Genomic DNA, 26,359 nt, shown 5'->3' on the forward strand with positions numbered 1-26,359 from the left:
TGCAAGGTGATGGCCAGGCTGTTTTAAAGTGGATCCACAGGATGGAGGGCTTCTAACGTCAACTGAGGAAATGATCGGGCGGTGGAAAGAATACATTGAGGAGCTCCTCAATCTCACTAACGCGTATTCCAGTGAGGAAACTAAAGCCGAGGAAACTTAGGATGAATCATTCAGTCTCTGGAGCAGACGTCACAAAGTTATTTCAACATCTATGCAGTGGTGGAGCTCCAGGGGTTCATACCGATGTTCCTCAAGGGTATGGATGCTGTAGATCTTTCTTGGTTGACACACCTGTGCAACATTGCATAGACATCAGTGGTGGTGCCTGTGGAGTGGCACACTCCACTTTCAAGGAGAGGACCGGCAAATGTGTTGCAACTATAGAGGGATCCTTGGAAAGTTCTAATCCAAGGCACTGGAGAGGAAGGTCAATATTTGAATCTTTGCCCAACCAATCCACAATTGTTTTGTGTGTCTGGAGAGAGGTCATGACCGTGTTTTCAGGGGCACCCTGTGGGGGTCCTCAAGGAGTATGGGGTGGATGGCCCCCATTAAGGGTTATTCAGTAATTGTAAAACAAGTGTGTGACTCTGGTCCACGCAGCCTTCTCAGGAACGTAGCCGTCTCTGAGCATGTGGGTGGGGCAAAAGCGATGTGGTGAAGTCTGTGGTGTCCTCCTTAAACGATTAGAAAACAAAAGTGGCCGTGAGCATTGTTGTTTTGGAGACTGGCATGAAGCACACAGCTAGTCTGTGTCGGTTCCGTTCTCCACCAAGCTGACTGCTGGAGATCAGGTCAGAAAAAAATGGTCAGCTGAGCACAAAAAGCACACAGATAATCCAGATGTGAACACAATGACCCTACCAGGGCTGTACTGGGCCAACCCAAATGTGAATGTGCCATTAGCCACATCAACCTGTGACCTTCAATGCTTGCTGGGGAGGTCTGCAGCTGAGTTTGAAGCAGCTGGGATGGAGATCAACATCTCCAAATCTTTCGCTTCAGTTGTTGACAGGGAAAAGTGGAGATTGCCAACTCCAGGTTGATGCAAAGGTCCTACCTTTTTAACCATCTAGCTGTCTTGCTCATGAGTGAGGATAGGAGGGAACGAAACATCCACTGGGAGTTTAGGGCAGCATCTGCAGTGATGTGGACACTGAGCCAGTCGGTTGTTGGAAAGAGGGCGATAAGCCAGAAGACAAAGCTTTCCATTTACTGGGCAATCTTCATCTGAATGCTCACCTATGGCACCCATAACGACCGAAAAAACTAATTTGAAGAGAATGCCCATGAACACTTCCCAGGCTCAAGCATGTCCTGTCAGCAGGAGGCCCCGAGTTGACCCAGGACACATAAAACTGATTATCTCCGTGTTGGCCAAGCATCATCTGGGGATCCTGCTGGTGAAGATGGTGGAGGTTTCCAGAACCTCATTACTGTTACACCAAAACTTCCTCAATGAAGGATTAAAAAAGGAAGTTTCTATTCTATTCTCTTGTTTATTGGGATGAGAAAATCGCACAATAGAAGAAAATACAAGCAGTCTTTTTCTGTTCGTTGGTTAAAAAATGTATTTCTACAAACTTTTTTACTTACACAAGCTTAAACAGGACCAGTCGGGCATATATACAGTACAGATCCTACAGAAAGATGGTAACACAAAATATAAAAAAATATCACTTCATAAAGTTGCAGCATTTGAAATCCAGTATTTTTGATATAATACACACATTTTCAGACACTTAAAGGACACTTTAAATACAAAAACCCAACAATTGCACTCCTTTATACATTCATATAACTGACCAAGAGAGAAACAAAAAATAAAGCAGGCGAGCTTTATGATTCATTTGTCCCAAACAAACACAAAAGAACAGCTGAGACTAAAATGAAATGAAATGAAAATAAATACATAAAAATAAATGTATTTCATTATGAAATCAAATCCTTGCTCTCAAACTACGAGAAAGCTATAATAGACTCTTCCAGCCCTCCTTCTATAAAACAGTGTTATTTACATCTTAAATAATATTGATCTCATCCAGGATCTGGTCAAACTGTGGATTTGGTTTTCTTTTAAGGCTTTCCGGATTATTCTCCATGTCGACACTTTTGACTTCCTGACTCTGGTGAATATTCAGTATGAATGCTCTGCACACAAACTCAAAAGGAGGAAGAGGAATTTACCTCATCACCTGAATTTTCTTTATAGACCTGCCTCTCTGGAAAGGTGGATATTTAAATGTTGTATCTGATGTCGTCCCCATATCTCATGGTTCTTCTGTCTTTGGTGTTCTCCATTAGAAAACACCTTTTGAAATGCTATGGACTGAAGATTCTTCTTCTCCTCATTCATTTAATGCCTTATGAGCTTTAAAACACGAGTCATCCTGTAGCATCTTAACTAACATCTTCTCGCACATCTTGGGCGCCGAGCTGGTTCCTGTGATGCGGCTGATCTTCTTGAGCCCCTTCAGCAGATGCCGAGGTGCCCCCTGGCTGCGTAACACCCTCAGACTGTGAGACAGACCTTTTGCTAGATCCAGGTTGTGGTTTTCGGATTTCCACAGGTGGAGTACCTGCAGCATGTACTGGCTGGGCAGACAGGTGGAGACGATGGCCCTCACATCCTGCTCCTGAACTCTGACCCCAGGAAGGCTGTTGGTCACCAACATCAGGTCACTGGTGGTGAGGTTTTTCAGAGCGTGACAGCGGGAGACCTTCCTCTCACAGTGGTTCATTCCTGGAGATGAACAACAACGATATTTAGGTAAAACACTGAGTTAAACAATGACACGTGTATGCTGTCCCTACCATGTATGATGCCATAGACTTTGTCTTTGTTCTTCTGCCTCCACAACCGCAGCAGGTGTTGGACCTGCTGCTGGGGACTGCAGGTCTTCTTCATCTTCTCCAGGCTCTTGTGATCCACCTTCTGACCAGGCAGACTCTCCAGCAGTCGCTCCAGAGGCACTGAGGACAGGGACTGGAAGGCCACCTCCTCACACAGAGACACATCTGGAAGGAATCACACAAGACATGTTAAAAAGATACTGGAATTCTGGAATCTATAAGCCACAGTTAAGCCAGCCTCGCACTGGAATCCAACAAGCAGCAAAAGGGATTTGTGTGGAAGTTACCAGAGAAATCCTGAAGATTTGGTTTCTCCACAAAAATATTAATTACATGAAAACTAACTGCAACAAATTAAGACAAAATGACAAAATCGAAATGCAGAAATTTGACTGTTTTTCACGAATAGTAAGCCAGCCTAGAAATGTATTTGCGTTTCCAGATACCCTAAAGTGTCATAAGTGCCCATTTAGTCTGATTTCTTTCCAGTTTGCATGTTTTCTTGTACTTTTGTGCTTCAAACTAGTCACCAACAGTCGCACAAAGGGCCCAGTGGGTGGTGAATGGCTCATGCTAGCTACTCATCAATCATTTTTCTCACCTAAACAGACGGTTTAACAAATACTGGAGCAAATCTTTAACAACGAGGCCTCACCAATGAAGAACCAACATAGCTTGAGAAATCTTACATTTAAAAGTTATAGTTCTGCTATTTTAACACCTTTATTTGAAGATATACTGCGTGAGTTTTATCCTGTGATTGACCTTCAGCAGAACCTGACTGCTGCAAACTGCACAACAGCCAAAATCCCTGAAGCTCTCATTAGAAGACAGCACTTAGACACCGAGGGCTGTGGGTGCAAGTGGGGTGGTGCGGTGGCATCAGCTGGCATAGGCCAGACAATGCCCACACTGCCCGCTCACCACAGCCATGGAATACACCTCATTAACACACAACACTATATTGGAGCAGGCGGAGGGAGACTAGGGGTCTTAGCACACCTCTGTTGTTGCTTGGCTTCCTGGGGCACGAGGCTAGGAGGGAGATCTGGCCGTCTGGTTGGGGTCTGGGGTGGTGGGTTGCTGTGCTCAGCGTTGGGCGGGGGAGCCTGCTCATCAGCACCCCAGCAGAAAGGGTCAAACTCTGGTAACCGGTGATGGTTGTACCCCATGTGCAGCAGTACCGGGACCAGAGTGAATAGGGTGTGTATGGGGAGCATGAGTGGGTGTCCGGCGTGCATTTTGTAAGTCTTTGGTTGTATGTGCATGTGTGAGCATGAGGGAGGGAGTGTGTGACTGTGTTTGTGCATGACTGTATATGTCAGGTGGGGCCTTTGACTCCTCCCCCCCTTCCCTCCTCCCCCCACCTTTTGTCTTTTCCTTTCTCTTTCACCTCTGTCTCCGTGTCTGGTCGGAATTAAAAAGCATTCAAAAACAATAACAATAAAGTTTGAAGTATCAGGCGTGACATTAAAAGCAGACGCTTTGATGCTCCACCTGAGAGTAAATCTGTAAGGCTTGTTACCAGCATTCAAACATCAATTATGTTTGCTTCACTGCCAGACAGGTTAAAAAAAAAAAAAAGAAGAAAACAGCGTATGTTCACAAACAGCAGGGTATTTTTCTGCCAACTTTGAAACTTTGTGAAACCATAAATGTCCCCACTGAGGACAGTCCCCGCTTAGACACGCAGGTCTCAAAGCGAAGAACACGGTCTGAAAAGTTTTCCACGGACATTTATGATGTTTGTGTTGAAACAAAAAAAATGTTTTTACACACAAATACACACAAAAAAAGATTTATAAGAAAGTAAAAAAGCCTCAGTTTTAGACATTTTATCTTATTTTTTGTCAAAAATGAAAACTTCTTCACTAGAAAATTAGCATCTAGTAAAAAAAACAAAACTGTGGGACACTGAAAACCCATTTTTTAATTATTACTTCTGATTAAAATTATTTTTTATGCAGGCGGAAATGAAAATAGTCTCCTACACCTCTGTCCTTTACTAGCTTACATAGAAAATAGACGGTGAAACTCTGGGATTAGAAAAGCCTTACAGATCTACATCTAGGGATGGTACCTTTGACATTTGAATCGATACTGTACCAATTCCCGGTACCTACAAATTGATATCGGTATTTAATGGTACCAATTTTCGATACTTTGAGTGTTTAATAATAATTTTGTGCTCTTGTGCCGGCGTGCCGCACATTTCATGACATGAATCGGTACTCAGTCGGTACTGTGGAATTCAGTCGGTGCCTTAACTCATTCACTGCCAGCCGTTTCCTGATCACTAACGGCCTTCGCTGCCAGCGTTTCTCACCGTTTTTACTGTTTTTTTAAGAGTCACAGAGCGTTGCGCGCTAGCATGATGTCGATGCCAAAACAACCAAAACAAAGAGGAGACTCACCTCTTACATCAGGAAGAATCCGCGTGTTTCGAGTGTTATCCGTTCTTTCATAATCCATTGTCGAATTGTGATCGGCAGACGCTTTTCCGGGTCGCGCCTCACTTTTTTTACAAGAACGGCCGAAAACAATCTCCAAACACATGGATGTGTTGCTTCCTGATCATGTGATCTGTGACGTATGCGGATGAAGATCGGCTTTAGGGCTGAGATGTTTGTTCTCTCAGCGTGGGGGCTCGTTCCGATGCTCAAACAGTAAAGAAATGCCAATGACGACTGAAGTCGTCATTGGCAGTGAACGGTTGGATCTAAAATGACAACTTTAGTCGTCAATGGCAGTGAATGAGTTAAAAAGTACCGAATTCGGTACCCATTCCTACCTCAGTCACACCGTCACTTAACATTCATGGACTCACCCATGTTGACTCATGACGGGGAAGACTGTTGTTGGTTTAGTGTCCAGGAAACAGCAGAAAATGTCTCCGCTTGTAGAAGCTAACCATTAGCATTAGCTACTACAACACAGCAGAACTCCTCCAGGATTGTGTTATTTGTGGAGATAAAACATCAACGTTGCAAAAGTAAACCGAGCCAGTGGTATAGTCCCATTGTTGTTAGCCAATCAGAGCTGAGACGTCCAAATATCAGGACGTAAGACTTCAAATCCTGCCATCTGAAGCTTTCCTCGGATTTTCTAGTTCCTGAAGCAGGCGTACCAGGGCCTTTTGTACCCAGCGAACTATTTACAAGGCATTCAATCCTACTAGAGACCACAGCAAACTAATTAATCAAACGAGTAAACCACACCTTTAAACCTTTAAAAGTTTTTTGTTTTAAGTAAAAATTTGTATAAATTTCAAATAAATAAACATTTTAATTGATTTAAATGTTTATTTGAACATTAGATGACAAATTTAAAAACAATAAAAAAGATTCATGCAAATATTAGAAGTCTTCTTTTGCTAGTTTTAAGAAGTGTTAGTTTACCCCGTTGGCAGATTTTTTTTACTTAAAACAAGAAAATTTGGATCATATTTAAAGACATTCACTTCATTTTAACTACTGCTATGTATTTAGAGAAAAATACTTTTTTATTTTAGACTAAAAAGACAAAAAAAATTCCATAAATGAGGCTTTTTACATTGTTTTTTACACTTTTTGCAGAGCGTGGAAAAAAATTCTGATCAATTTTGTTTAGAGTTTCTATAAAACACAAAAGTTTCTAAGAAGCAGTTTGAGGTTAAACCTAAAAACAGGTCTTGTCCCATTTCTTTGAAGTGTTGATGATGTAATCATGTGTCGCTGACATATTCTTGGTTAATTCAACGTGTTCACTTTGGGAATCCCACGGCTCTCAGTTTCACGTTTGTTAAAGCTGTTAAAAAACGTGATCCAGGATTAGTTTCAGACTTTTAGGGGTTGAGCACTTCAAAGGACGACAATTTGTGAATGTTTAAGAAACGCACCACCGTCCCTGCTGGGTGACAGCTCAGAATATATTCTGCAGATTATTTGTACCAGCAATTGTGTGTGTGTGTGTGTGTGTGTGTGTGTGTGTGTGTGTGTGTGTGTGCGTGCGTGCGTGCGTGCGTGCGTGCGTGCGTGTGTGTGTGTGTGCGTGTGTGTGTGTGTGTGTGTGTGGTTTTCTCAGGCTTGGGGATTTAATTTCATATGTGAGGCTTCCTTTTTCTAATGAGTTTTAGTCCCTGCCATAGTTTAGTTGTGAGTAACAAAGGCTAAAAGCTCCTTTTGTTTCTCATGTTCTGTGTGACTCCGTTTCCTCTGTTGTTGAGTATGTGACAGCTTAAGGACTAATTGATCCATCGTGTCTCGTTTTAAAAGCCGTGTCATAAACATCCACTACAACCCCTGGCTTTTCTCTTGCTTGTGTCGGTTTTCCAAGCATGCAAGAAATTAGGAAAAGAATGGAATCTGAACGACAACACTGACCGAGGAAATCCCCTCCGCCTTCAGGAATGAAAATGACCACAAGTCTGAAATGATTCGGTTCTGACTGATTTTAGGTTGTTGACAATTGAGGTTTACTCAGAAACAGTCGTGTGTGAGTCGGGGGTTCAGTATGTGCTGGAAGTGAAGTAACGACGGCTACCAAAAACTCTGTGTGCCACTAAGGAATTACAAATGATTCAGGGTTTTGTATTGTGGATGTTCTCACCAGTACGGCACAAGCTGAGGTGCTGAGAGCACCCCAGCATTGCTTTTCTGTCCTGAGGTCCACAGAGGCTGTCTGAAGTGGACGTGCCCCATCGGAGTGTCTTCAGGCCAGAGTCCGAGCAGTTCCTGTGAGGTTGGCACGGATCAGCGGGAGAGCTGCTGGTGGAGAAATAACCATCGGGACAGCGTTCACACACAGTGTCGCTCACCGGCGTTCCTGGAAAACAAGTTCCTTTATTCTTTTCTTCATATTTTATAATAGAATTAATTTTGTACATCACAACTACAAAATGAAATACTTCAGAGGGAAGACAATAAATACAAACGCAAAAAAAAAACCCTTTTGAGGCAGCAGCTAGATTCCAGAAACAAGGTGAACGTCTTAAAACAACTCCTATCCCACAGCGGCTCATGTCGTGTTACACAGTTGTAGAAGGTCAACTCAGAAGTTGACCTTCTACAACAAGAAGAAGTCCTGCCAGACGTTCCTCAAAACTGTGGTTCATACACTGGCTCTGCAAAAATAAAGTTACCACCGAACAAAGGTCACACACTGTCACGGCACGCATTCGCTGTGGCGTTGTTTTGATCAGCTTCTGCAACGTCACCAGAGTTAATTCTGTCCAGTGTTGCATTAATGTTTCACCAAGATGTTGCGTTGATGACGGTAGCCTGACTTCTGCACAAAGCCTTCTGCAGCACATGACTCTCAATGGGGTTAAGGTCTGGACTCAGTGGTGACCAATCCATGTGTGAAAATGATGTCTCATACTCCCTGAACCACTCTTTCACTATTTGAGCCTGATTAATCCTGGAATTGCCATCTTGGAACATAACCGTGCCATCAGGAAGATGGAAAACCTGGTCATTCAGGATGTTCAGGCAGTCAGCTGACCTCATTCCAGATCCAGGTGACAGCTTATTAATTTATTTATTAGATTGTTAATTTGTTTATTCATTTATTTATTTATTTGTTTATTTTTATATATTTATTTTTTCATTCGGAGGGAGAACAGGCAGAGTAAAAGAGCAGGTATGAACTTTCCCACCAGTTGCAGCAGTTTAAATCAATATTGTAGATTTTTAAGCTAAACTGCTTTTTAATTGCTCTTTTTTACTCGATCCTCTTCACAGAGAAGCTGCAAAAAGCCGCGGCCTGTGCGACACGTGCCGTGTAAACGATGCAGAGCAAACCTTTCTTTCATTTGAACTCCGATACCTTCACGTTTGGTAAACGTCTGTCTGGGCTGAACCCAAATGCTGTCAGCTAGACTTTCATATGAAAACTTCCCGGGACAACACATTTGAACAAAATATCAGACTTTCCTGTAAAAAAAAAAAGGGCAGAACTAAAAGTTTTATTCTCATCTGCAGCTGAGAGGTTTTAAAGACGTTACGAACATGACTTAAATCTTTCCATAATCAGTGACTCTTAGAACTCTCACACGCGTGACAACCCATCAGCAGCACATGTGATGGTAACTGATACCTCAGAGGTGTATTGGAGCATTTTTCCCACAGTGACGCTGAAATAAGTCAACAGTTTCAGCGCACCGCTGCTTTACGTGTACCAGAACTTCAGCGTAGTATTCACATTCTGCGACATGAGTGTGACATCTCTGGGCTGAGCCACGTGTGTGAGACAACACGTGGTAACCTTACAGTAAACGTCCTGCAGCTTCCACATGCAGAGCTCATGACGGAACCAGCGTTGTGATCACATCCTCATTTTACAATCAGGGCGGTAGAAGTGAAAGTGCGTGGGATGCTTCTATCAGTTTCCCGCTATCACAGCACACGCTGTGCTTTCTTTTCATCTTCAACATAAAAACATAAAAACCACCAGCTGAACGCTTCCTGTACTAATGTCGCTGAAGCAGTGCACATCTGACAGCTCACTCAAAATTAATGCTGACATGTAAATTCTCAGAATTTCCTTCATGCAAAATCAGCGCTTCAGGTGAATTATTTTAGATTTCATTTTAAACAAAATTTCCCCCGCTCACTCCCGTTCTAAATAAATATTACAGCTAGCTATTTTTAATATTTTTTCCTGATTTGTAATATTGTTTTTTCATACTTTTAAAGAATTTGGGCTATTAATAATTTTAAATATCATTGGATGGTTTATTATTAAGTACTTTGGTTAATGCTGGTTAAATTTGCTTTATGAAAAATGTTGATTTGATAATGTTTTGATGTTTTTTCCTCCTTGAGGGAAATTTATCACTTCCTTCTATAATCTAACAAATCAAGCAAATAATGTACAAAAACATCACATTTATATTTTCTAGTGCATTGGCTATGATCTAATGCCAATTAAGATTCTAATTAAAATGAATGGAACGCCTGCAAAGCCAGAAATGACCATGAGCTCAGGGGGAAAAGGAAGGAGTCACAAACAGAATGTGATTTTAGGAGCCTGAAGCAGAGTCCTGTGGTTTAAAAGCAGAAGCCACTTGAAGCAGAGGCCTCACATAAGAAGTCGTCCAGCTTCAAGGGGGTCAGGGGAAACCCCCTAAACTTCTGCTGAACTAAATCACACACTCCAGCTGTGGATCCATTTGGAAATTGTGTCACATTTCTGAAAAACGTCAGCTGACAGAGGTCCGCTGATGACCAGAGTCGGAGGGGAAAATGTCGTCTCATCTTTGTGGTGACTGGTGTCCGGTTCAAGGATCAAAGTTCAGGTCTGCAGATGTACAGCATCCTTTTAGGGGTTAGAAATAATAATCGCTGACACAGCAAAAAGAAGATCTGGAGGAAATAGCAGATCCAAAATGACGACATGGAACATTCCACTCCAGATTTCTAAATATGTGACTAACAAGCAGCTGAGGACAAAATCCATTTGGCTAATCTCAGCACTTAGCTTTGATTCATACTCGCAGTCTTTCTCTCTTAGGGGCGGGGAGTTATTCACCATCAATTAATTAGAAAAAAATTATGCTTTAAAAAACTGACGCCTGAGCCAGAGCACCCCCCAAATGGGGAACAAAAAAGTCTAGCTTATAAGTGTGCTGCACATCTAAAGAATAACTGCAGTGACCATATAAACTTTTTTACGTGCTCTAAACACAACTAAAACTATAATTTAAGGAATCGTGACTAATTGCTCTTCATGAGGGGAAAGACAGGAAGAAAATATCAACTTTTTTGCTTTTATGTTTTGGTAGAAAGCAGGCAGGAAGTAACTTTATCCATATGAACATACAGCAGGAGGGAAATAAGACACAGCCTTTATCTTGTAACTCTCAGCAGAACTTCCCCTGAACTTTACACTACACCTCTAAATATATTATTATCTAATATTATATGTTCCGTGTCCATTCATCACATAACACATACACTAATATTTACACGTCCCAATAAATCCCACAATGGTTACCTTTATAATGAGACCCAGTTAATCAAATAGACCTTGTGGTTACAGAATTATACTCATTAAAGTGTGGGTATGTCATCTAAAATCGTTTTAATAAAAACAATTGCTTGAGGATGAATTGTTAAAATTTTTAAATAGGATTAATTAGGATGGATTGAGTAATTAATTACAAAGCCTCTGATTAATTAGATTATTTTATTATTCACAAATATATATGCTGGGCACGGCAAGAACATAACACTAAACAAAAATGTCACATAATTATCTGTTATCAACTTCAGAAAAACCACCACTTAGAGACGCATCCTTGTTCTTCTGATTGATGTGCATTATCATGATCAGACATCTTCTAAGAATCAGAAACACTAAGAAACGTAGACAGCGAGGGCAGAAAAACTTCAACCAAAAGCAAAAAGTTTTCTGAGAATTAAAACTAAGTTGTATTCACGGACGACAGAAGCTGTCTTTGAGTTTCAATCTTGGTAAAAACCTGAATTCCAGAAACAAATCTGATTTAGGAACTCAGGTTTAGAGTGAAAGGGTAGTTCTTTTGGTGCTCACCTCCCCTTTCTTTTTGTCTAAATCAAATAGGATACATCTGTTATTCTCATGTTCACGTTTTACCAGGATCAACAAAATAAAAGGTGCCGTTTACTCAGGATGTGACGTAGCTCAAACAGAAATATGAATATAGTAAACAATAACCCACAAAAATAACAAATTGTAAAAAAATATAAACAGATGAACCAAAACAAAAATTATTAACTCCAACTCTACTCTATAATATACACAAGTGTTTAAGAGCTCTATCTCTTTAATAGGATTAGTACGTTCCTCAAAACCTGCTGTACTGAATCTGTTAATTCCCTCTGCTGGAGAATCTAAGAACTACAGGTGACACATGGCGACTGGATTTTCATCTACCTCTCTGTGACTCTGCATCTGCTCAGGAGGGCAATGGCTACTTTGGCTCTATAAATGTTATTATATTTCAACTTTGTGAAAGTTTTTTTTTAATTAAAACATTTTGTTTTACGTTCATTAGTTGTTATTATTTTTACTTTACTTTTTACTGTTGTCGTCTATAACTGTGGGCTTCATGAGCTCCTAAAGAGAAAACGTAAAACCTGCTTTGGTCTCAAGAGGATATAAACCTACATTTATACAATGTATCTATTTATGTCCAGTGCTTCTATTTTTTAAAATTCTAAAAAAAAATAATAATAAAAAGTTAGTTGTTTTTTATACAATTCTGACATAATTTAGGATGATAAAGTTTCATCATGTCTGTTCTGCAGGAAGCCTGCGTTCCACCTAGGAAACTGTTCATAATAATACTGTGATGCCATTTAAAATGAAAGCTAGTGTGTGATTACATATTTAATCTCTATGGTGACAACTGAACGCACAGGAGAGGCTGAAAATACTCAAAACACAACACGATCGGATTGGCCGCGGCAGATCTCTGGAGTCAGACTGAGACGACCTCTTGGAAAGAGTCAGCCTGAAAAAATGTCAGTTCTTATGCTTACTTTAAGAAAATAAAAAGTGACATCTGGAACACATCTGGCTTACAGAGAAAGGCTTCCAGTGATACATCAAAGAGATTTTCCACGATATAGATTCAACTGATGCACGTTTCTGCCCTGACAGCACGAGTCAGACAACGGGAGCACGTGTTGACGTTGCACTTTCTGAGTGGAATCAAAATGATACGCTATTGTTTTGTAAACAGATCAACTAATCGAGCAACCAATAAGAATCTTACCTAATGTTTTGACCCCGGAGCCCGGAGGACAGCTGCTGTGTGTAATGCAGAACTCCACCACTAGATAGAACCCTGGAGCGCACTCACACAGCTGGTCGTGAGTGCTGTTGCACTGCTGTTTCACCAGCTGCCGCTCCTTACACACCTGAACACATCACACAGCGGCAGGCTACGGTCACACAAAGCTGATTTATAATCTGTACAATGTGCAGCTCCACCATAAGTAGTTCCAAACTCGTGTGAAAAGGTTAAAAAGGTGATTTTACAACTTCTCTGGAGACTTATCAGCTTAGACAACACAAGAAGGGAAAGAAAATCTGGAAAAAAGCTAAAGAAAGAAGCATAAAAAGAGACTAGAATACATTTTTAGAAAATGCATCTAAACACTGTGTTTCTAAAGAACATGAGGTTACATTTATATCCTAAATCTGAAAGACTGATCCTGTTTTTGGATGACGTGAGACTGAGGTCTTGCATACCGAGGTACAGTACTGGCACGTGTCCCCCCAGTGCCAGTTCTCAGCAAAATGTCTCTCAGGACAGGGCTGGCACTCTGTGGGCGTGTCTGCGGTGCAGTGTTGTTTCAGCGACGTCCCTGGAGGACACTGGTCGCACAACAGCAGGTCAGACGTCCTGGGGTCTCGGTACTGGTACTTTAGAGGGGCAGCGTGTTGCTGAAAAGCCCAGGAAAAGGAAGCTGTGAAAAGCTGCAAGAGAGAAATGAGTCAGCATAGCGGAGATTCAACTGCAGAGACAAAAATGTGTCATTAAAAACGCCACGTGTGCAGCTCCTCTGTGGATGCAGGGTAGAATGTTTTAGTTTATTGTGAAGTTAACACAAACCCAAAACCTCACGCAAACATAAGAGTTCAAAGAAAGGTTAGGTGTTGCCCCAACACAGCGTTTTTATTTTAGAGGATCAGACTTTATTAAATATTTCCGACACTTTTAAACTGGTCGAAATGCTTCATCAAAACTCTGCGAAACGTCTGAAGTTGAGTAATGAACTGAAGGTAGGAGCAGATGTTGGTGCGGCTTTGGGACAGACGTGTTTATTCATTAACAAACCCACATGTCATCGCCTGAGCATGAGGTGAAAAGCTCTGGTCAGATGTCTCTGACACGCCACATTGTCTGCTAAGCGTGTTTGACATGAAGCCGGACCGGGCCACATGCGGACCAGATGTCACACACCGCCGAGGGCTTCTGCCGTCGGCCCTGTGGACTTTCCCGTTGGCTCGTTTTCATCTTCGCAGCTCGGACAGCGAACAATAGAACCTGCATCCTTTGTGTTTGTACATTCTCTGAGCTTGCATCCTCAAAACCCAGTTAACTCATCCAACAATCGAGTAGAAAACATTTTGTGAAGTAGTGTTTGTCAGATGTTTGTTGAGGTTCTCGCACGATTACCGTCTTCCTCAGAGTTGGTTTCTGTGGCCCCCTCCGGCTGCTGCACGTAGAGAGGGCCGCTGGAGGTTAGATCTGGACTTCCCCCTTTTGCCATCAGAGTACAAACCACTCATCCCCTCTGGTCTTCACTTCACCAAACCGCACCCTAGTGATCTCCGCTCTGCATGTTTGTATTCATGTGTCTGATCTACTTTAAAACTCTCAGCCACAAAACCTAATTTGAGCATGGAACCGAGTGCTGATCAGAAGCCAGGCGAGCGTATTTTTTTACGATGAATTTATCTGTTTTAAATCATGAATGCATGTGTGTTCATGTCTGGAGGAGATAATATGCTGAACAGCTGTTCTCCCCGTTTGCCTCGTGCTGCTAAACAGGCTGTTTTTGCCCCAGCGTGCAGCAGCATCTGTGCTCTCACCTAATAAGTCGTTGCTACATGTGTCCGTTTATTCTTTATTCAAATAGACTGGTTCTTGGTGCAGTGGGGTTCGATGAAATAAAACTGTTTAAAAAACTGACAAAAAAGCAGATGAATGCTTTTTACGCACCACGATAAAAAACTACGCTTCAAGCAGCCTGGCGAGCACGTCGCTCTTCCCGGCAAAACCTGTCGGCCTCTAAAGACAGCGCTTCAGAGGAGGCTTGTTTGTAATATGGGTGGCCCCATCAGCAATCAAACCCATAATCACTGCTTCGTTCTTCAAATTAAGAAGTGCACGCACACGCACACACACACACACACACGATTAAACTATGGGGCCACGTCCTATTACTTTAGGAGCTTCAAGAACCACTGATGGAGCAGCAGAGGGTCATCTGAGGGGCTTCTTCTGCAAAGATCTAGATGAAGTTTCACTTCTTGTCTTTGCTTAAATCTTAGGATAAAGCCACGATGACTTCGGTGTCTGGGATGTCTGCTTCAGGCAAAGGCAGTGAATCTGAGCAGAGGTCAGGATTTCCTAGCTTAAGCTCCATTTATATTGTAAAAGAATTAGAATAAAGGATCGTCTGCTTTCTCAGACACAGCCTGGTGACTGGGTGGAGATCCCTAGTCATCAGCTTTCTTGTGGCACCTTTACAGATGCGGATGATTGCAATACATTTATTAGGGAATGAAGACACCATTCATGATGCATACGATCTAATATCTCTGACTGAGACCCGGTCTGAAGGATATCAGTGCAGCCACAGCCCAAAGCCCAACAAAACCTTTGCAATAAGAAATGTGAAGAGAACCAAGTAAAAAAAATGTTAAAGCTGCTGCCGGTGACTCATTAAGCTCACTTTAGTAACCACCAATGGCTCAGTAAGGTCATCATGTACACCACACCTGTCTCGTGCTCTGACAGTAAACCTAATGGCAGACAGGAACGCAGACTAAAGGGTTTCAGACGGTGGCTGTGAGAGAACTGTAGGTTGTGGTGAAGTCATTCTGGAGGTTAAATCGGTGGATTCTGCTGTTTCTACAATGTTACCTGTTACGACATCTTCCCCCCGCTAGCTGAGAAGAGAACAAGACATAACTGAAATCTAAAGAAAATCAGGCGTGCGCCGCACGACACTCTGAGGGAGTTTGAGAGAAAACTGAATGACCTGCAGCAGAGAGAAAGGGTGAAAGGAGACAAGAAGAGCTTTGTTTAGATGAGTCTTTTACTTTTGTACTAAGACATTGTTGGAGTACGCAGTTTGTTGCAAGAAACTCCTACATTTTTAAAGACTTTGAAGGTCATGACATCATCAGCCATCAGCTGAAAAATCTGTTAGAAAACTCCCAAACTGTGGCTGAGAAGGAGAAAGGAGATCAGGAAACCATTTGAGTCGTCCAGGTTCAGTCCAGTTTCTGTGGCCTGTTTAAAGTTTGAACGATGTTTCTACTGTGAAGCGTGGCTGAGCAGAGGAGCTCCAAACACCGCTGGATTCTCCCACCTGAGTCGCAGAAGTCCTATTGTGGGTTTTGGGGAAATTGTCTCAGAACTGTTACCAAACTTCTTAGCCCACAATTCTCCACTGGACCACACTTCTTGATATATAATTTTCACTTTTGTTGTCGTTTTTCAAAGCTGCAGCACCTGAAAATGCACAATCATCACGAGCAGAATTCTTGTGAGGGAGCTTCTGTGTTCAGAATTAGCACCGCAAATCATTTTTAACTGGAAACGGTCAGATTTGTTGCTTACAGTTTGAAGTTAGTTTTTAACTCGTGCATTCTGTTTCCACACGACCCAAACAGCAGCTTTCTGCAGCGTTTACAAGTCATCCTGTTCTACCACTGGCTAAAAGAGGTGCTGACCTTTTTTGACCTCTTGTCACCTTAAGAACCAGCATTTAAAGACATCATGGACAACCACTGGAAGTCTAAATTACACAGCAGCCAGAAGCAAATGACAAACATAATTATACCGCTTCCATCTTCAGAGAAAGGTTAGCAAAAAGCTGATCGTAAACGGAGGAGGAGCAGTTGAGAGGAAACGGCGGATAATAATAATTTCTTTCCACATGACCTGTGCAGACGTCCTGAAGCAAGGCCGGGCTGGCGACAGCTGTGAGGCTAAAACAATGATAGAGGGCCGAAACAAGAAACTGGATCGTGTTTGAAACAATCACTGGGATTCAGACGGATGTTTAGATGCTGCAGATGATGTCTGGCGAGCAAAGCTCGTCTCATTCTCTGTGTTTATGCATCTCTGCACTGATGTACGTTGTCAGGAAACAACAGTGGCATAAAAAGCTGTGCATGGGGTGGACTGAAAGACTTTTGTTATGCTTTCTCTGACAAATCTAATGACTGAGTGATTTAACGAGGCCTGCTTTAAGCAAAGCACAAGAGGTGAACCTAACACTCAGCAGAAAATACGCTTTAAAATGCAAAGTTTGCAAATTAGTCGTTAACATGGCGTCTGCAGCTAAACTACACAGAAATATTATTTCATTTAACCACCTTCCTGAACATGAATTTCAGAGTTGGACCTACACTGAGCTCTGACCGTATGATATGTAACTCTAGATGAGGTTCCATGCTTCGCTGATCTGAGGTCAGTTTTAAAGTCAGGGCACGAGGAGAGCAGCCATGGCACAAAAGGACCAAACCACACCGGCTCATCCACCGAGCACATGGATTCAGTTAACTGCAGAGTGCAGGTGGTCTGAGGGGGGATTCCAGCTCCCGTGCATGTGTGTGTGTGTGTGTGTGTGTGTGTGTGTGTGCGTGCGCGCATGTGTCTGCCCTTACATGAATGCGGGATCAGTTTTTTTTTAACCCACACTGAGATCTGGAGAAACTCTGCAATGCCACATCACAATATACATCATCTTCATGCAGGGGGTGATGGAGCCGTGCCACAGTGCATAAAACGCCGTTCATATTTAAAACTGACATTTGCCAAGAGTTTATGATTAAATGTGCAATCAACTTTCCCCAGGAATCCGGCAAAAAGGCAAAACATTGAATATTTTCAGATTGTATTTCTAGGAAATCAGTCATTTGGTGCGTTTCTGACGGCCAGATAAAACAAGTCGTCTGAATGAGTCCAAATTGGCTTGTTGAAATCAAATATTATATGAAGTAATTGTGTCAGAGTTAATGACAAAAGCAAACAGCAGATTGTTAATAGAAACCCTGAATATGGTCGGTAGAAAAAAGTCATCATTTAGTCTAGAAAGGCTACAAAGTGGTAAAATTACCCTTCGTAAATGTTTTGATTCTGTATCGCGATCATCATTACACCATGTGATTTATCTTGTAGTAAACCACACCACAATGTTTATTTTAACATTAGAAATAAAAAAAAGAAGAAAGTTTTGAGCATTCTGGATTATTTTGCTGCATCGCTGCAAAAGAAGCATCAAACTTCTAAACCAAACTTTGATTTAGACAATAAAATCCACGATGTGCTCCATCAAGTCAAGCATTTAAAGTGTTGGCCGTGTAAAACCGGCTGTGTGAATTCCAAGTCAAATTAATCAGCCTCTCAGAACGCCAAATCAAGTGTTGCAGCAGAAATTTGCATCGGCGCGGCCTTCCTGTCTGCAACAGCAGAAAGATCAAAGCACGGATGGGGGCAGAGAGGAACATTCGTGCATCTTGCGCATCTCCTTTGGGTTTTTCCTGCTCACCACACTAATAAACACCATCTCGGGTACATGCATCTGCTGTCAAAGGAAAAGGGGAAGTTTGGTGAAAGAAAGCAGCTTCCATGCAGTTCAAAAGTGAAAAACGGGATCCCTCACTCTCACACAAGCGTGTTTTTGTGCCTCCCCTCTCTACTCTAGTTGCTTCTTACCTACCCCCTCTTTCATTTGCACATCTAACAGAAAAACAAAAACAACAGTAAAAGGTCCGTTTCTCCAGCTAACGGATCCCCCCTCAGGTTCTTTACACTACGTGTGAACCTGCGGCCAGGTTTAGGGAAGTTGGAGAGACCAGAGCCAACGGCCACAACAGAGAGTGAAGGAGGAGGCGGCATAAAGATAAGAAATGCTGATAACTGAAAACCCGGGACAACAGAAAGGGATTAGGCTCACTTCTGCACAGGGACGAAATGTGGAACCATCATCCCAAAGTCAGGCTGAATAACACAGCTGCACTGTTTTAGCTGCTTATAAAACACATTTTCTCATCCAAACAGACTTATTCCACTGACTTCATCCAGGAAAAGGAACCCAAACAAAAAAGTGTGTTTGAACAGGCACATTTATGCCGTGTGAGAGAAATTAATGTAAGGATGAGAATGTGTCCTCACACACATTCATTTGCATGTTGCTGTGAGCACAACAAAGCAACACAAACAGAACCACCAACTGACCACGCTCTGTCCAAAACACTGCCCCTCTCTCTCTCTTACACACACACACACACACACACACACACACACACACACACACACACACACACACACACACACACACACACACACACACACACACACACACACACACACACTCAGCTGCTTCACACACACACACACACATACAAACACCTGGACCACAAAGAGAGATAGTGGAACAAGTGTTTAGGAGGTACACAGAGTGAGAGCTGTTGCTGACCTGATACCCATCTCACCATATGCAAACCTGGAAAGGCTCCAGTGGAACGCTGCATGCAAAGCACAGAAAGGAGAAGAGCATTTAAAGGGCCACTTTTATAAGACCAAATATCAGCTTACAATGAAAGAGTGTCCACATTGGGAATGGTTGTGAGGAATTTTCACAATAAAACTGACATTAAGTAACGAAACATGCTCTTATTTTGCAGCACTATGCAACATTAGGGGGAAAACACGCAGGTAGTCAGGTGCAATAATCTGCACGCGCTAATTACACTAGAAAAAAATGAAATGTGTTTGAATTTAAAGCAAAAGGCTGAGGACACGCTGACAACCGCTCCGCGTAATAACCTGACCATCCTGCAACGACGTGCGCTGCCGCAGCGCGTGGGTTGTCGGAATCGTTTGCATTTTACAATTTTGTCTTGTAAATGTTTGCACAGTGGCTGATTTACTGAACCAGTTTTCTTTTATTTCAAATTGAGCGCATAGTAAAAAAAAATAAAAGAGATAGACAGATCTGGTGTCAAACGATCCTAAAAAGGATTCCCTGTCCGTAGAGTGACGCGTGCGCTCCACCCGCAGAGATCCAGGTTACTCACCACCATTAGTTTCATGACCGGATTGGATTTCACTATCTCTGAGCTCATCATCCTCCTTTCTGCGTGAAAGTGAACCGCTGTGTGATGGGGTCTCCATAACAGATCCGCTCTTATACGCTTCAGACGGAGGAAGAGAGAGAGAACGCGCGCGAGCTGCGTGTGTGCCCACCCACAATCCAGAAAGTGCGCATGTATACGCAAAGAAAAAAAAGCGGGGGGAGGACAGACAGACAAACCAAAATCCACAGAAATCAAAGTTCAGAGCAAATTCATGCCGTTCGGATGAACTGGAGCTCTGATGTTCCTCCTGAGGAAACACCCAGCCTAATTATATAAAAGCAGTGCAAACGTTCAAATCTGCGTCATGTGTGACGGTCAGGGCTCCTGTGGGAGGCTGCTTGTAAAAGATTCATTTAATTACATTTAAGTAAACAAGATAAAATAAAAAGTATGATTTACATTTTCGAAGTCACTTTTTACCACAGATTTCTATCTGAATTATTACACGTGTTTACACAGGATACATTTTACAATTGAAATGATTACTTAGAATTTGAATCTAAATACACTGCCTGGCCAAGAAAAGTCCCCACCAAATAAAAAGGCCGCAAATAAATCTTTTGTTGGACCGCCTTTAGCTTTGATTACGACACACATTCACACAGGGGCGGATTTAGCAATTTGGGGGCCCAAGGCGAACACAGACATGGGGCCCCTTACGCTAAATTATCGACAATCTTACCTTTAACTGGATTTGCGAAACTCTCCCCTCTTCTGACATGAGTTATTTTCCCTTTTTATTAGTCCTCCCCTTTTTTTCCTGTATTTCTCTCCCTTTGAGTGCCTTCAATATTTGCTCTGCTTTCTTCTTCCTGTCAGTGTTCCTGTGCTTTAGCCTTAGTTATTTTTTCTATTTTCCATTTTGGTCTATGTTTTCCTCCTTTGAAACATTTTCCATTGTCTTTCCTTTCTGCCTCCTTTTGATGTTTACATCGAGAAACGACGTCACTTTCAGAAGTGAAGATAAAAGCTTTTATGAAGCAAGCAGCTTCTTTCTCTTATTGGAGCCACTAGGATAACTCTGTTCATGCTAAATGTTTTGAGTATCACTTTGGGTTTGTTACGAACGCTCCCGCCTCTCTTCTTATTCTTATTTGTGGTCTTATGGCACTTGGCAAACAACAATTTGGTGCATTACTGCCACCAACTGGATTGGAGTGGAATGACTAGCAATCACTTCCTGTTTGTGCATCACCATCTTAATAACCCTCTTATGACCATAATTATAACAGGGCCACCTAGTATTTTTTAAAATCTTATGGCTGTAAAATTGTAATAAAAAGCGCAAAGTGTGTGTAACTCTGTTTTTTTTTTTCAGAACAACCTCCGCTATTAGTGTATGGTTTGTATTTAGAATGTATTTCTATTAAAGCCTTTTAAAAATCAGCTTAAAAGTGAAAAAAGCAAAAAACGCATTTGAATTTTTTACATTTATTACTGAACAGGAACTTCAAAATTACTGGGCAAACAATTTAAACTTTGAACTGTAATGCATCTAATCCTAAAAAAGTGTGAACCTTGGTATATTTTTAGCAGTTTTTAAGACCATTTATTTTTGTAAACTTTCAGACGTTTTTATTTGATGTGGTAGACCTTGAAGCAGTTTCTCTCCAGCTGCAGGCAGAGTCCCACACACCTCACACTGCCATGGGGTGCTTCTCTTGCACACGTGCACTGATATACCAAAAACTTTTGTTTTAGCAAAAATAATTATTTATTGTAAAAAGATAAATAATGCCGGAATGAAGCTGAATCTTACAATTAGCAAATTGTTGAGGGTTGTTCAAATAAAAAAATAAAATATAAAGACAGAACAAACATTCATGCCCAGGTTCACCGGAGATCTGTCGTTCTTAGTGGTCACTGTCTTCAGATATAAGCCTTCTGGGACACCTAATAGATCGTGTTGATTTTCTTTGAGGCATTTCCATAATTTCATGCTGGTTTTTATGCTGATTAGCTTCCCCGTTCCGTTATCCACTTTCAGCGCGGCGCTGCGCTCCGTTTCAATCAGGCTGTACAGCAGGATTTCCCCTCGTAGCGATATTGTCCATAACTCTGATTGCTTCATGCTATAGATTGTTGGAAAGCTGCTTTTATGTACTTTTAGGAACCGTTGGAATTTCCTAGATCTGATCAGCCATTCAAAAGTTATAAAACGGAGCATTTTGGATGACAAACTCAGCACGTCTCTGAAACTGTGTTGTGATTCATTGCGCTCAAGACAGGGAATCCCGGCGGCTACCGTAATGTCTTGTATATGCACGAATAGCTCCATTTTATATCTTTTCAGCACTTTTGGAATTTTAATGATATCTTGAACAGTTCAGGAATTATGGTAATGAGAAGTGCACATGTCCAATCCCGTCTGCGGCCACAGGTTGGTAATAAGAATATTGTGGCATTAACAGAGGGGTGCCGGCGGTCAGGGCTAGGGGACCCCCCAACACAAGGGGGCCCCAGGCGGCCGCCTACCTATGCCTAATGGTAAAACCGCCTCTGCATTCACCGAGGCGTTATTTCGATAAGCTTCTGCAGTGTCACCACCAGAGTTATTTCCTGTCACGCTCTGTGTCCCTCTGGTCCTCGGCCCCTCCTGTTCTCACTCCAGGTTCTCCTCTTGTGTCTCATTATGATCCCCAGCTTTCTCCAGGCTTCCCTCAGGTTTCCTCCCAGCCTCTCCCTGGTAATTCCTATTTTGATCTTATATTAGTCCTCCTCCTCCCTCTAGTTATCAGTTGTTTATATTTGCCCTTGGTCTAGGTTTAGTTACTCCGTGTGTTATAGGTCAATGTTTATCTTCCCTCCTGCTTAGTTCTTTTCCCCATTTAGTTCATTGAATGCACCTGCCTTCCCTCCAGAATCTCACTCCTCACACCTGTCACCTGTTCCCCTGATTACCTCCCTCTGTGTTTAAAACCCTGTCTTGTCCCTCAGTGTTTGTCGGTCCATTGTTGTCAGCGTGTTTTGTTTCCCCCGTGTAAACCTTAGACTCCTGCTCATTTAGTAACCTTCTGATTCTTTCATTTGTTCCTGATACCTGGCTTGGCTTCCTGTCTGTGATTTTTGGATTATTTCCCAAAATAAAGGATTCTACCTTTTTTCAATTACTCCTGCCTCATGTCGTCTGGTGCCCTGCATCTCGGGACCTACTCCTCCTGCTCTGAAGCTGACATTTCCATCCAGTGTTGCATTAATGTCTCACCAAGATCTTGCATTGTTGATGGTAGAGTCCGACCGCTGCACAAAGCCTTCTCCAGCACATCCCAAATATTCTCAGTGGGGTTAAGGTCTGGACTCTGTGGTGGCCAATCCATGTGTGATTATTCCCTCATGCTCCCCGAACCACTCTTTCACTATTTGATCCTGATGAATCCTGGCATTGCCATCTTGGAATATGGCCGTGCCATCAGGGAAGATGGAATAACCTGGTCATTCAAGATATTCAGGTAGTCAGCTGACCTCATTCTTGGAGCACATCCTGTTGCTGAACCTAGACCTGACCACCTGCAGCAACCCCAGATCATAGCACTGCCCCCACAGGCTTTTACAGTAGGCACTAGGCATGAAGGGTGCATCACTTCATCTGCCTCTCTTCTTATCCAGATGCACCATCACTCTGGAAGAGGGTCCATCTCAGACCAGTTTTTATGAAGCGTTTTAAAGCGTTGGACAGTTATTCACCCAGTTTTAGTCATTTCTGCATCTCCTTAGATGTTTTCTCTGCTTGGTGCCAATGATCCGACCCTTCTCACACAGACTAAAATCTTTTCCACGACCACCAGATGTGTCTTTCCACATGTTTGTTTAACAAATGAGAAGTGACTCATTGCACCATTTAGGGTTAAAAAACTTGATGTCAGCTGAAAGACAATCACCCATGCAGTAATTAGGAGGCTCCTACCTGTTTGCTTGATTAGGTGGTGACATTTTTTGGACAGATAATTTATATAAATTTACATCTAAAAGCTAAAATCTAATCTAAATGTAGAAGGTTTAATTCTATAATTTAAAATTCAATTCAGGTGGCTACATTGAAGGAGAGTGAATTGTCTCTTACCATCACAGAGACTCTCAGAATAAAAGACCGCTTCTCTCGCTTCTTTAGTATATTTCTTTATTTTGGTAGATTCCTTTAATCAGACGGTCTGAATTTGCACGTTAGCAACAGTAATTGTGTTTAGAATTGCTACATATTTATTTAGATTCAATCATAGACATGTAATATAATGGTGGTGGTCGGAGGGATAAGTGGTGCCTGTGCTCGGCAGCCTCGCCTGTCAGTGTGCCCCAGGGCAGCAATGGCCTTATCGTAGCTCATCACTACCAGCGTGTGAATGTGTGTGAATGAAGCGCTTTGGAATCCTCTGACTCTGAAAGGCACTATACAAGTGCAAGTCATTTAATGTTTATCATAATTCTGGACGTAGCACCGCCACATTAGCTAGTCATGCTGGTTTCCTGTGGAGCTAAAAAATGGACCACTAAAATACAAGCAGAGCTTCAGACCAATGTGATCGGAACCAGGCACCCTGGCTGCTTATGTCAGCTTGTGCTCCATCACGGTTGCAGATCAGTGAGACATTACCAACATGCTAACTCAAAGCTAACAGTTTTTCTGGGCACTTTTAGCAAGAAAAAAGCGATTGAGTAACTACAAAGTGAAGGCACTTCCGGCCTGCTGGGTAACAAAACTAAAGCTAGGTAAGTTGACTGAGGATGGTAGAGGTTATCGGGTTTCACCAGTCCACCCCAGCCAAAGATCCGCAAGGCCGCCATTGTCAGGAGTGTCAGTGCAGAGCAGAGCTAGGAGCGTCAACAATGGCAATCTTGTGGACCTTTGACCAAAGCGGACCAGCGAAGCCCGATAGCCTCCGTTATCCTTGGTCAGCTTATCTTGCTCTAATTTTGTTATGGCCAGCACCATTTGGGTTTTGTGTTTTAAAACAAAACTAAAAACCCAAATGTACTCCTCAGCCTTTAAATAAATTGTTACTTGTGTTGAGTCGTCCCCACCGTAATCTGCGCCGTAACTTTGTCTTCTCCTTTAGCTCTAAACTGTAATTCTAGCTATGTGTATTTTAACTTGTGTTTTTATGTGTTTTCACATCATGTCCTGATGATCATGAAGCACATTGAATTGCCTCTGTGTTTGAAATGTGCTCTATAAATAAAGCTGTCTTGCCTTACTCTTTTAATCAGTACATTTGTCGTCTCTAGAAGGAATGAATGCCTTGCAGACAGGACTCAGGGCACAAAAAAGCCCACAAACCCCTGTCGCATTTGTCCATATCAACCTCTTGACCCCCTGGGTCGCGCAAGGACCTTCAACACAAAGGGCGCGTAGACTCGGCACAAATCGCGTCGGGTGGTTTTATGAATAATCTCTAGCTTATCAAACCACACAGCCTAACTGATTTTACATCACAAGATCTCTCTGATAATCAATCAGGTTTTGCTATAATCATCACAACCATCATTTCATTCATACTTTGTCATGTATAATCATTAGTTTAGTCAAATAGAAATAAATTCATTTTTTAACTATATCCTTGACTCTGAATTAATATGAAGTGTGTGTTCCCTGAATAGTCAAAGAACCTAGAGTAGTATTAAATTAAACATTCAAAGACCAAGACTGATCAGATTGATAATTCATGTTTATATGAAATATCACATTTTATTGATCATTTAATAAATGTAGCTAATCCTCACCGCGACACTAGCAACACAAAAGTTTTATTTACACAAATAACCCATTCCTGGAGGACTTGTGCCGTGAAGTGAACTTGCTAATGCTAACAGTTAGCTCAAAGAAGCCAAGACGTCCGCTGATGATTCCTGGACACTAAAACAACAGTCTTCCTTGTTTTGAGTCAAGATGGGTGAGTCCATGAATGCCAAAGTGACAGTGTGACGTGGATCTGTCAGGCTTCTCTGAACTGAACGTTTTTTCCACCTATTTTCCATCAGAATCTAGTGTAGGAGATAGGTAGTAGACCTGATATTTGGTCGTTCGTCCTGACACGTGCAGTTGGTGAACTGTATAATGTTTGTAGCCAGTTTATGAAGAAGTTCCCAAACCCAAATTTATGTAAAGTTGCAAATAAGAACTTCCAGTTAACTCTATCAAAAGCCTTTTCTGCATCTAGAGATAGTTTCTATGTTTCTACTGTAAGAGAAATCTATCAAATTAAGTAATCTACGCGAGTTTGTGGATGACTGTCTACCCTTGATGAAACCAGTTTGGTTCGGGTGTATTATGAAGGGGGTTACCTTCTCCAATCTTTTTGCCAGGGCTTTACAAATTATTTTGAGATGAACATTAATAAGAGAAATTGGGCGATAGCTGGTAGGAAATGGTTTTAACAAGGGACTAATATTGGCTGAGTTCATGTTTGGCTGTAATCTGCCGCTCTCTTCGATTTACCTCACCATTCTGTAGAATGTTGGAGCCAGAATGATCCAGAATTCTTTGTAGAACTCTGCTGGAAACCCGTCTGGACCTGGAGCTTTCCTATTACTCATGGATTTAAGGGCTTCCTGGAGCTCCGCTGATGTTAGAGGCGAGTCCAGGACTGTAACTTGGCTGTCTGATAATTTAGGAAGTGTTATCCTATCAAGGAACTCATTGATCTCATTATCTGATGGGTTT

General features: G+C 42.1%; 1 protein-coding gene across 1 annotated transcript; it reads right to left on the reverse strand.

Moving 5' to 3' along the window:
- Positions 1–1,545: 1,545 nt before the first annotated feature.
- On the reverse strand, positions 1,546–19,955 carry LOC139070099 (tumor necrosis factor receptor superfamily member 11B-like). The gene is made up of 6 exons (XM_070551766.1): positions 19,645–19,955; positions 13,072–13,299; positions 12,593–12,737; positions 7,441–7,656; positions 2,815–3,018; positions 1,546–2,743 (listed from the first exon to the last, which is right to left on the reverse strand). The coding sequence occupies exons 1-6, from the start codon at positions 19,693–19,695 to the stop codon at positions 2,349–2,351; spliced, it is 1,239 nt and encodes a 412-aa protein (XP_070407867.1). The 5' UTR covers positions 19,696–19,955; the 3' UTR covers positions 1,546–2,348.
- Between the last annotated feature and the right edge of the window lie 6,404 nt (positions 19,956–26,359).

The sequence above is a fragment of the Nothobranchius furzeri genome, chromosome 5 (genome assembly GCF_043380555.1).
Source record: "Nothobranchius furzeri strain GRZ-AD chromosome 5, NfurGRZ-RIMD1, whole genome shotgun sequence".
NCBI lineage: Eukaryota > Metazoa > Chordata > Actinopteri > Cyprinodontiformes > Nothobranchiidae > Nothobranchius > Nothobranchius furzeri.

Bases quoted from the DNA above. Each gene is read 5' to 3' on its own strand.
- LOC139070099 (XM_070551766.1), bottom strand. From the start codon at position 19,695: ATGATGAGCTCAGAGATAGTGAAATCCAATCCGGTCATGAAACTAATG. The intron at 12,738-13,071 runs GTATGCAAGACC...TGATGTGTTCAG, and splicing joins CGTGCCAGTACTGTACCTCG to GTGTGTAAGGAGCGGCAGCT. The intron at 3,019-7,440 runs GTGAGAACATCC...GATTCCTTCCAG, and splicing joins CCTCAGCTTGTGCCGTACTG to ATGTGTCTCTGTGTGAGGAG.